The 11,065-nt window shown below is 43.2% G+C and overlaps 2 protein-coding genes across 2 annotated transcripts; one reads left to right on the forward strand and one right to left on the reverse strand.

Moving 5' to 3' along the window:
* Positions 1–786: 786 nt before the first annotated feature.
* Positions 787–2,536, reverse strand: LOC135251823 (gamma-crystallin M3-like). The gene is made up of 3 exons (XM_064329640.1): positions 2,444–2,536; positions 1,578–1,817; positions 787–1,124 (listed from the first exon to the last, which is right to left on the reverse strand). Exons 1-3 carry the CDS (start codon positions 2,450–2,452, stop codon positions 849–851), a joined length of 525 nt encoding a protein of 174 aa, XP_064185710.1. The 5' UTR covers positions 2,453–2,536; the 3' UTR covers positions 787–848.
* Positions 2,537–4,591: 2,055 nt separating this feature from the next.
* On the forward strand, positions 4,592–6,664 carry LOC135251821 (gamma-crystallin M2-like). Its single transcript, XM_064329638.1, has 3 exons — positions 4,592–4,639; positions 5,088–5,330; positions 6,197–6,664. The coding sequence occupies exons 1-3, from the start codon at positions 4,631–4,633 to the stop codon at positions 6,470–6,472; spliced, it is 528 nt and encodes a 175-aa protein (XP_064185708.1). The 5' UTR covers positions 4,592–4,630; the 3' UTR covers positions 6,473–6,664.
* Positions 6,665–11,065: the final 4,401 nt, after the last annotated feature.

The raw sequence follows: 11,065 nt of genomic DNA on the forward strand, positions 1-11,065 counted from the left end.
ATTTTGCTGAATAAACCGTGTGTAGCGGATTTAAATCCCATCCCCGTAAAATGTCTAACTCGTTTGTTGCAGTGGACCGGATCAGAATCGTTAAGAAAAAGTAGTAGCTGCGAAGTTTCAAAATGGAGGGGGAGTCAAAGAGGGGATAGTGTAGCAGGTGTAGCTCGACCAGTTCGCTAATGAAGCACAGTAAAGGTGCTTTAAATCAAAGGTCTGTTAAAGCAGGTTACCGTGACAATACTCTCTGGCGAGGCAACCCTCACATAAAATGAAAAAAAAAAACAGTAAAATAACAACGTTACCCTTGGCTAGGGACGATTTCGCCCTTTAGCTAACTGGTTTGCCTATGAAATCTTTGGAAGGGTGAGAGGCCCAGCTTTCAAATCCCACCGCGGGCTCAGGCAAATCTCTAACTTGTTAGACACACATGCCTTGGAAAAAGTACTACGAATACCATGATCCACTATGCTACTTCGTTGCTATGCACCTAATTTTTGTCGATTAGCAAAAAAAAATTACTGCATGGGCCTTTAAGATGTGAGATCACAAATATGTGAATAGAATGTTCTTAATGGAACGTTCTAATGCTGATGTGACAATCACTGCTAGTTCTAGAACACTGACGTAGTATTTAGGGAAATAAAAAACATTAGAAAAAAGCCTACTCTTCAAAGGGTCAAATTAAAATTTTGTACTGTTCCTTAATTTATTGTCAGTGCTCGATTCACCTTTTTAAATGGTATTAATCCATTCTACAGGACACATGAAAACAAAATGACAATCAAACAAATTTTACTTTTTTTATTTTATATTTTCATCAGGCATCTCAAAAGTTAATGCCAGTGAATTTAGCAAGTGTCCATGATGCGCCTCATGGACGTGAATTTCATGTTGCTGTAGCCCATATCTCTGAAGCTCCTGTACTCCCCAGGCCTCATGTACATCATCCTGCCTCTGAAGTGGGGCTGCTCGTACATGAGCCAGTGGCCGTCCATCACGTTGCAGGACTGGCAGTCGGACATGCGGTAACGCTCCTGGAATGACTCGCAGTCGTCCATCAGCTCGTGCATCTGACCTCCGAAGTTCTCCTTCTCGTAGATCCTCATCCTGAAGGATCCTCTGTGCTGTTAACACAGAAAAATGGCAGTCAAAGTCAGACTTGTATTTTAGTTTCAAATCAAAGGATTTAACACCACAAATAATACCAGCCCATGGATAACATCAGCAGACCTTTTTGAATTTGTAGAACTGTAAAAAATGTTGAAGGCTTGAGTCTACATATACGTCGTATATGTCGTAATGTTGAAAACCAGCACAACATTTCTAATAAATATTTTACTTATTTTAGTGTCAATAAATATGTGCAAGTAAACTGAAAATAAGAAGAACCCCATATGATAAAAAAACAAGACAAAGGCCCTAGACACTAGTTGCAAAACTAAGATGTCTTAACTTATCATCGAGAAGAAATCAAGTGACACTAATGTAATGATTTTTTAAATGTTTTTCGGTTTTAGTCAGCCACAATCACAAACAGCGCTGCAACCTTTATGCACCGTTAAACACAGATTTCTTACCATGGGGATCATGCGGCAGGATCTGATGCAGTCGCTCATGCCCATGCGGGAGTAGTCCGAGTACTCGCCCCTCCTCACAAAGTACTGGTTCCCCATGTAGTTGGAGCGGTCGTAGACCATGAAGCAGCCGCTCTCCACCCTGCAGGAGTGGCAGCGGCTCAGGAAGGAGGTGAGCTCCGCGCAGTCGCTGCTGGTCTCATAGGAGCGGCCCTGGAAGTTCCTGTCCTCGTAGAAGATGATCTGATAAATAAAAAAAAAGAACAGTAAACCATCATGTATATACATGGTGTATTTTTTTCCCCCCATAGACTGCTATATTTTTGCTTTGCACAGCAAAACTTTTTATGCAGTTATATTAAAACAACTGACTACATCTTACCTGCCAAAACTAGAGCAAGTAACTGTGTTACAGTTACAGCGTTACAGTACATCAACTCTTACATAGTACACATGGCCACAGCTGGACTCATATGTACTCTGTAAGAATTGAATTAGCTCTTGTTGACATTTCATTGTGTACCAAGAGATGAGTTGAGGAAAAGTAATCTACTACAATTCCACAAATTACAACTATTCTTTAAAACATCTTTGTATCAGGTGCTCTTCAGCTATTTTGTCATTATTCCTACTAGTTTGTTCTGTACTACACCTTTTCAGAGCAGTAGAACTGACAGCAGAGACTGCTTTTAAACGCTTACCCCAATCATATGAAATCCTGATAAACCTGATTATCTGTTAACACAATATTTGTGGAGGTAGTAGTGCTCCTCACACTAGGTACCAAATTGTGTCTTTTTCTGGGACCACGATTTGATTTCTCTCAAAAAAATGTTAAATTTTGCTCGATAATTTCATCCAGTACATACCTTGCCCATGTCTGATGCGATGTCTTGCGGTACTCCGTCTGATGCCCTGTGGTCGGGTGCAGCTTTTATACTTTATAGACCATGGGACGGCTTTTTGTTATTTAAATGTCCCGTTCTGATGAATAAGCAGGACTGTACTGTACAGTACGCGCTGTTAATTTCAATCATACTATCGTGGCTTGTGGACAAAGGGAAGCGATGACCAGGGCATTCATTAACATGGTGTTCTGATTTCCTTATTCTGTTTTTGGTGTGCTTTTCCATTTTAGATATTTATTGAAAGCAGCTATTACTTATACGGCACCTTATCTTGACTCAGGAAATAGAAATGGATTGTTTTCCCTATAGTGACTGTTCATTTAGACTTGTGTTCTGCGGTAGGTTCCAGCAGGTTATAGGTAAATTATATCATGATTAACAAGTTTGATGTATCTACAGTAACACCATGTCTGCTTTTATGTTTAGCTGACATAAGCACAGAATACTATTTGGAGCAAGGCCAGAATTTTCTGGCAGGGCTGTTTATGAGGAGAGGGGCTGATTGGTGCTGGACAGAAACACAAAATCGTCAGTCTTGAGGCTTTCTTGTGTGATAAACGGTAAATGGACTGCATTTAAATAACAACTACACTTTTCAGCAACTGCTGCTAAACAAAGTACTTAACGATTTAATGCCTCTCAGTCACCCATCCACACACACACACACACACGCTCACACACCCATGGTGATAGGCAGCCATGCAAGGCGCCTACCAGCTCGTCAGGAGGAATTAGGGGTTGGGTGTCTCGCTCGAGAGTGCTAGCACTTTTTTTTAGAGGTCCGAGGATCGCTGTATGTGCTGAGCTAATGCAGCTCAAAATTTAGCTCACAGAACACTCCCAGAATGTTGGGGTACAGTATCTAGTCCCAGAATGTTGGGTTACAGTATCTAGTCCCAGAATGTTGGGGTACAGTATGTGGTCCCAGAATGTTGGGGTACAGTATACACTCCCAGAGTGTTTGGGTACAGTATCTAGTCCCAGAATGTTGGGGGTAGAGTATACACTCCCAGAGTGTTTGGGTACAGTATCTAGTCCCAGAATGTTGGGGGTACAGTATACACTCCCAGAGTGTTGGGGTACAGTATCTATTCCCAGAATATTGGGGTACAGTATCTACTCCCAGATTGTTGGGGTACAATATATGCTCCCTACATTTGTCTGGTTTAACAGATGCCCATTCAATATGGTTTTTATGTTGCAAGGAATGGATACTTAAAATGTACAAATTATTATTTCAGTTTTAAAAAAGTGAATTCTTTATTCTGTTTTCATTCTTTTTTCTTATTTGGTTCACAGTTGTCAAAAAGTCTGGCATTTGGCTACATTCCCTCAATATCATTGGAATGTAGCGTTCACAGTGTGTTTTCATTATCACCACGGTGACCATCAGGGGTCGCCACAGGTTAAGGTGTATGCAATAAGCACAGAACAATCTAAAATTATTTTGGGGAAACCTTTGCGTCATACTGTGGTCTTACAACCAAATGGGAAAGTTCCCCAATATTCCAGAACCTCTCCCGTCAGATGGGCATATGTAACATGGAACACAATAACGTTGGTTCAGTTGAATAATATAATTGATTTCTGATTTCTGTTCTGTTGTCATGTTCATGAACAAGACAGTAAAAGTAAGGCAAATAACCTTTTCTCTCTTTTATGTTCAAACGTGTCAGAAGCTGTTGTCTGCAATTGCAAGCATGTTTCATACATGCAATTTGAGATGCATGAAATATTATTATAATCCATAAACTGCTAAAAACCAAAAATATAATTACTTAAAAACGGAAACACAAGCAATAATAAGAGCCACTTGAACACGTGTCCGTGTGAAATTAAATATTGAGTCCAGACACAAATTTAAGTAAATCGCACCGTTGATGAGTTGCATGAAATAATGCTGTAAAAAAAAAATGCTGTACTGTTGGCTGTCCTTTATAAAGTTCATATCGCAGTTCCAGCAATGCGTTGATGCAGGGTCATTACACAGGAACAAAGGGAAATCAAAGTTGAACAAAAAGCATTTTTGCTGATATGCAAATCAGGGAAATTTAGATAACAATTGGATTCCCCTGGTCAGCACGTTCAGCTAATGCATATAAACTTCATCTCTCTGACTGCAGAGTGGGTAGGCAAACACTGACAACCATGGGGAAGGTGAGATTGCAGTGCATTATCAAAGGGTTATTAGAAAAATCATGCTTTAGATATAGCAAACATAATGTTCCATAAACTTATCAAATATGATAAACTCTAAAGTGAGCTAGCTTCGCTGAGGCTCAGACACAAAGAAATTACAGAAATTAGAATCATGTTTTTTACGCCTTTTTTATTTTTATTTTTATTTCTCAAGGCATTTATTTTTTATGGAGCCATTATTTACTGCTGCCTCTAATTCAAGTTTAATTAAAGACGAAAAAAAAAGGCAGTTTGTTTTCATTAACAGTGCTTTTGAATTGCCATTGATATAAAAAAGTGACTTTTGTCTACAATAATAAGGCAGATAATGTTGTTGTTTGGAAAACGTCGCAGAAACATTTTAAATTTTTCTTTTTCCCCCCCCGCACGCTCACCTTCATGCCCGTGGTCCTCCGTTCCCCTCCAGATCATTTTCTACGAGGACAAGAGCTTCCAGGGCCGCCGCTACGAGTGCGGCGCCGACTGCGCTGACCTCCACTCCCACTTCTCCCGCTGCAACTCCGTCCGGGTGGAGACGGGCTGCTGGGTCCTGTACGAGCGCCCCAACTACACGGGGTACCAGTACGTGCTGACCCGCGGGGAGTACCCCGACCCGCAGCAGTGGTCCGCCTTCAACGACAGCGTCAGGTCGTGTCGCTGGATCAAAAACGTGAGCCGGCAAAATATTTCCCTTGTGCAGAAACGTTGTGCTGTGAGGACATTTTGTTTTAGTACAAATGATACAGGAATATGCAGACTTACTATGCAGAATTAATGTGCAATCAAGTAGACGATTTTACTGACAAATGTATTATTAATATCACTGAACTGTACTTTTCTATATTTCGTAATTGTAATGCTGCATGGTGCATGTGACCTAGAAGGCAAAAGCAGGTATACCGTATTTTCATTTTAAGGGCAACGTGTGCTCTCATTGGAGTACGCAGCCAGAACTACGCAAATTGCTTTTCTGCGGTGACTTTGTCGTGAATTTGTGCCCGTGGAGAGTTTGGAAGCTAAAGAGTGCCGGACTGGTTTTTCCGGAGAAGCGCACGGCACAGGAGGGAATGCCAAATGGGAACAGCAACAGGGAATTAATCTGTCAGAAGCCCGACTCACAATGAGTGGAGATTAAAGGGACGCTTTTTGGCAGCGGTTCACCCAAACCCATAAAACGGTGAAGGATGTGTGCCAAGAAAACCTTTTAAAGGACCGTGTTTATCCGAAGTCTGTTGTATTTTAGGATTTGTTTTCATAACGCGTTAACTGTGGTATGATCAAGGAGTAAACAATAGATATCATAGCGTATCCCTTACCTGTTGTAGAAGGCAAGGGCTTCCCTGAATAGTTTAATCGGGTTATATGCTCCTGAGCAAGGCCTTGCAAACTGTGTATGGTCATTTTAACACTGTCTTACAGGCGAACCTGTTAATATCGTTACGTGTTTAAGCCTAACCATAATTCTTGCCCGATAAAAGAGTCTTTAAGAAAAGAGATGTGTAACCCACGCGTGTGTTTACGTGCTTTCCACTGCAGACCTACGGGAATTCGTACAAGATCAGAATTTACGAGCGCCCGAACTTCGAGGGTCAGATGGCGGAGCACGGCGAGGACTGCCCGTCGGTGCCGGACGCCTTCAAGTTCCGCGACGTGCAGTCGTGCGCGGTGTCTGACGGCGCCTGGGTGTTCTACGAGCTGCCCAACTACAGGGGGCGCCAGTACTTCCTGGAGCGCGGCGAGTACCGCCAGCACACGGACTGGGGCGCCACCGCGCCCGCCATCGGCTCCTTCCGCCGAATCACTGAGTTCTGAGGCGCTGCGGCTCCTCGACTCCCCCCCCCCCCACCCAAGCGACCCCCCGCCTCACCCAGCGACCCCCCACCCCGCCTCGCCCAGCGTTAACCACCACTGATGCTTTTCACCTTTGACCTCTCCCAGAGGGCTGTCCCTGGGGCTTCTGTATCAGCCTTATGCCAATAAAGAATCAATCTGAACAGAGGAAAACCTGTGAATTACTCCTTATGATTACTGTATTGATATATACTGTTGATATACTATACAGTCCTATAAACCGATGTACTAACATTTTTTTGTTTGCTATCATGAAGATGAGAAGTGGTTTAAGCAGACATACAGATCACCTGGTAGAAAAATAATTTTTACACCTACTGTAAATAACAGAAAACATGAGGGTGTTCACAAATCTCAAACTGTCTTCATGTTATGATCAGAATTGGTCACTGTAAAGTAGGGATCACAAATTGAAATCCTGGAGGGCTGCTGCGTCCGTGTTCCTGCACATGAGTGCTTAATTTAAGACATTGATTAGTTAAAGAGTCTGTTCACCTTGGTTTGACCCAACCGGTTTTTAAAATCCTCCTTGCTTCCTTTCCTTGTCTCCTTTCCTAATATGGAAGGCCAAATTGAAATTGATGTCACTATATTACTGTTATTATTATGAGATGATTAGATCCCCACACTCCATTCCATCCATAATGCTACTGATGATTTGATGTGGCTTCCAGCTGACTCTTGACTGAACAAAGGACGTTCCACTGCAAAGTGCATTAGGCGAATAGAACACCCTTGTCCTTTTGAGCGTCAGTTTGAATCCACAGTATTACAGATGTGGCCGATGGGGAAAGGTGGATCCACAGTTAGATTTTTATGCGTCACGCATTCTGAAAAAATACTTCCCCCAAAAGGATGCACTCGTGCTTCCTTGCTCAAGAATCCCGTGGGAGCCTCCAAGCTCATAGCGCTTTGAAGGAGCATTTAACGGGTGGGAATGTCCTTAAAGATGGCACACCTCAATCGATTCCCGGGTCAGTCAAAGGCCTCAGAGACAAGGACAAATACAATCAGTGATTGGAATGAGCCCCACATGTCAATTTCACACATTTTTGATCAGTTTGGCCTTCCATGCTAGGAAAGGATGCAAGGAAAGCAAGAGAGGAGGTGAAAAATAAGCAGGTGGAATGCACCCCTCGGTTCCTCTGTCCCCGCATCCTTTCCCTGCGTCCTCCGTTGGGTGGAGCTAAGGAAGCGAGGAAAGGACACGAGGAAAGGATGCAAAGAGGTAAAATAAGCGTTTGGAAAGAGCCCTAGATAACACATTCAAGTGTCTCTAAAAGTTGACCGGTGCAACCCGGGGTGATCCTGGCCCATTAGGGTATCAGACGGCATGGTAGGACAGACACAGGGCTGTTAGTACACTGATTAATGCCCCCACCCCCCACCTTTGTGTTCTAGACCGCTGGCAACTTCAGGCTTTCTGTGTATAGGTGGCACGTGATTGTTTTTAACCTTTATTTACGCAGAGAGTTTCTTACTGAGACCCTGGAGCCGAAGGGCGCACATTAGCAGACATAAAACGGTGCAAATAAACATTAAGTTATGACAAACAATACTAAAGGAAAACAAATGGGCAAATGATGGAGCAACACTAGCACCCCCCCCCCCGTCCTCTCTCTGTGACCATTTCTGCCATTTCTGCAAGGCCCACCCCCGCAGTGAACCGTTGGAAGAGGCCTGGGTCTGCTACGAGCACCCAAACTTACGCCAGTACCATCCGGGGGCGGTCAGCTCCACCAGTGCACTTCACTAGAATGCCATGAACCCTGATAACGTGGCGTCCATTTTACAGCGTCTCCTTCAATGAACCCCACCGAGCAAAACCGTAAGGCCTTCGTCCTTCCTTGTCTGATCGGCAAAAGTGATCGCGACTTTAGACGTGTTACTTCATTATACTACAGAACGACTCATCCAGGGCAACTTACACAAGTTTTTTTTATTTTAATTTTATTTTGCATAGCGTTGCACCCATTAATACCGCTGGATACATACTGAAGCAATGCAAGTTAAGTACTGAACCCTTTCCAGGAGAACAGGTGCCCTCTCTCAGTCTAGCTGTAAAATATCAATATTAATCTGGCATGTTTGGCCAGAGTTAGTTACCGTGGCACAGTCATTCACCATAATAGCTCTGAAAATACTATTATAATTACTTCTGTAGGAAAATATGCATTCCCCAGGTCCGGAAAGCATCTCTGTTCGCTAACTTTGTATTTTTCAAATTTGATTATTTAATTAGATTCTACAGACTGCTCTGTGGTAGAATGACTGGAAGGCTATTTATAGCCTTGAAGTCTGTGGGATTTCTCTGTGAAGGGTATAATAATATAAATATTACCTTTTTTGGCTCCGGGATTGTATTTAACAAGTGATGTCACTCAACGGCTGTGGAAGGCTTTTCTTACTTACTCACTAGCCCCCTCTGTTGGACTGCATAAAAAGTGTTCTGCTCTACCAGTGGCTGCTGATTGCAAGTATAGTAGGATTACTAATTAGTTTCTTTTTTAAATAAAAAAATTAGGATTTAATGTTAAATATGTATAACAAAATTAACGGCTCATTTTAGGATGTTTTAAAGGATAAGTGAAATATGTATCATATCAGTAATATTCTCATGTTTACAGACCCTCTAAGCATATAGATATCTTTCTTTCCGTGAAAATGTACTGTATGAACTGTTAAAAATATGTGAATAAATCATATAACAATCCAAAAACCAACTAGTCAAATTAGATCAAGTTAGGCTTGTGAATCTCTGATTTGGGTCAGCCAAAACAGCGGCATTGCTGCCACACAGTGAGATTTTTTTGGTAGGGTTACACCTCTTTGTACACTGATTTGGTGAAGCCACCTGATGATTCTGAATATCAATACAGAGAGGGAAAGGGGGGTATTTGGGGGGGGGTTTGGCAGGGGAGGGGGGGTAGACAGAGCGGGGGCAGTTGTCCCGCACGTGCTGGCGTCGAACAATGGGTGCAACTAAACCACCAAACAATAGGCCCCAAAGCCCTGCTGATGAATCAGGGGTATTTTTCCAGTAAGGATCCAGGGCGCGCCAGAGTGTGTTTTAGTGCTGATTCGGCTGGATGGATCGGGGGCGGGGGCGGGGGGGCGTCAGTGAAATAACAGAGAGCCCCTCCATGTGCTCTTTCACCACGGGTCAGCTGACTGCCCCCCGTGTTTCCTTTGCCCTCCCTGGCAATGATGCCCCCAACGATGCCCCAGTGATGCCCCAATGCCAGCAAGGGGGAGAGACACTGGCACAGGTCAATGAGAAATAAGCCCATATTAAGTGTATTATTTTGAGGAAAAAAAATCATTTTGATGTGTTGTTTGTTGTAGTAAAATGTCTCGAGATGAGTCGTTTTCCATGGTTCACATTTGTGGCTCTTCAAAAAAGAGCTGAGCTGAGTTGGGTACATACTGTGACTCTTTCTCTTCTCTCTTATATGGGCAGGGGTTTGGGTGTGAGGCCCTGGCTGTTATCAAACCCTAAATAAACATGTAGAGATCATTACAGGCCCCCGTCCAGCAGGGGGAGTGCTTTGCTATGTTAGACTGTCTCAAGTACTACATTTTTATATGGAAAATATGGAAAACCTAATTTGTTCAGGATATTTACAAAAAGTGCTACTTGTAATGCTCGCTTAAAGGTGGATGTTATTTTGTGAGGGTTACATGAACACAATACCATTAGGGAGAAGACTAAATCACAGACTGAATCACAGTTTGAAGGATCAAAAGTCCCAAACGACATCAGGGCCAGGGTTATGATGAACAGCCAACTGTAGGAACAGATTCCACCGCAGTTTTCTTCGTTTTTTTGTTTTTTTTTTTGTCATCAGTCCCCGTTACGCTTGATAAACCGGGACCTGCCGGGGCTGTCTCTGGCTAACGGCTGGCTCCACGAGTTCAGACATTAATTATCCGAGCCGCCGGGGTCCAGCGCTGTCGATCGTGCCGTTCGCCCCCGACCGCTGCTGCGGTGATATTAATAGCGAAATGAATACGTGTGCGCCCGCAATAATGGCGGCTTCTCGCAGGATGATTATATCTGCGAGCGGCGGGAGTGACACCTCCTTATATCCGGATCGCGACGGGAAATTAAGGATTTATTATAAGGATTTATTTAATAAGGGATGGTGTGAATTTAAAAGCCGTCTCTCTGGCACTCTGTTAATGACTCCTCGCGTATGCAGTATTAATAATTCGCCGGGTCCTCGCAACACGCAGATGACAAGGACAAGGGCAGTGCTGCTGAGCGGGAGTATCTGAGCTGGGGGGAGATGGGACTACGAGTCCCCAAGTGATAGGACACTTGCTGTCTGGTCGGAGAGTTTCAGACCATAGATCCAGATAATAAAATATCGGAGAAATCATAGATCTATAGATCTATAGATTGCAGGGTCATACTCAGGACAACATGTGTAGGTGATAAATCCACAGCACAGATTTTCCACCTTTTAGGGTAACAACCTCATCCCTCAACTTGTAATCTTATACCAGAAAAAAATTCATTGTTTGTCCAGTACTATTTTAACCCTTTGAAGA

This window comes from Anguilla rostrata, chromosome 3 (assembly GCF_018555375.3).
Source record: "Anguilla rostrata isolate EN2019 chromosome 3, ASM1855537v3, whole genome shotgun sequence".
NCBI lineage: Eukaryota > Metazoa > Chordata > Actinopteri > Anguilliformes > Anguillidae > Anguilla > Anguilla rostrata.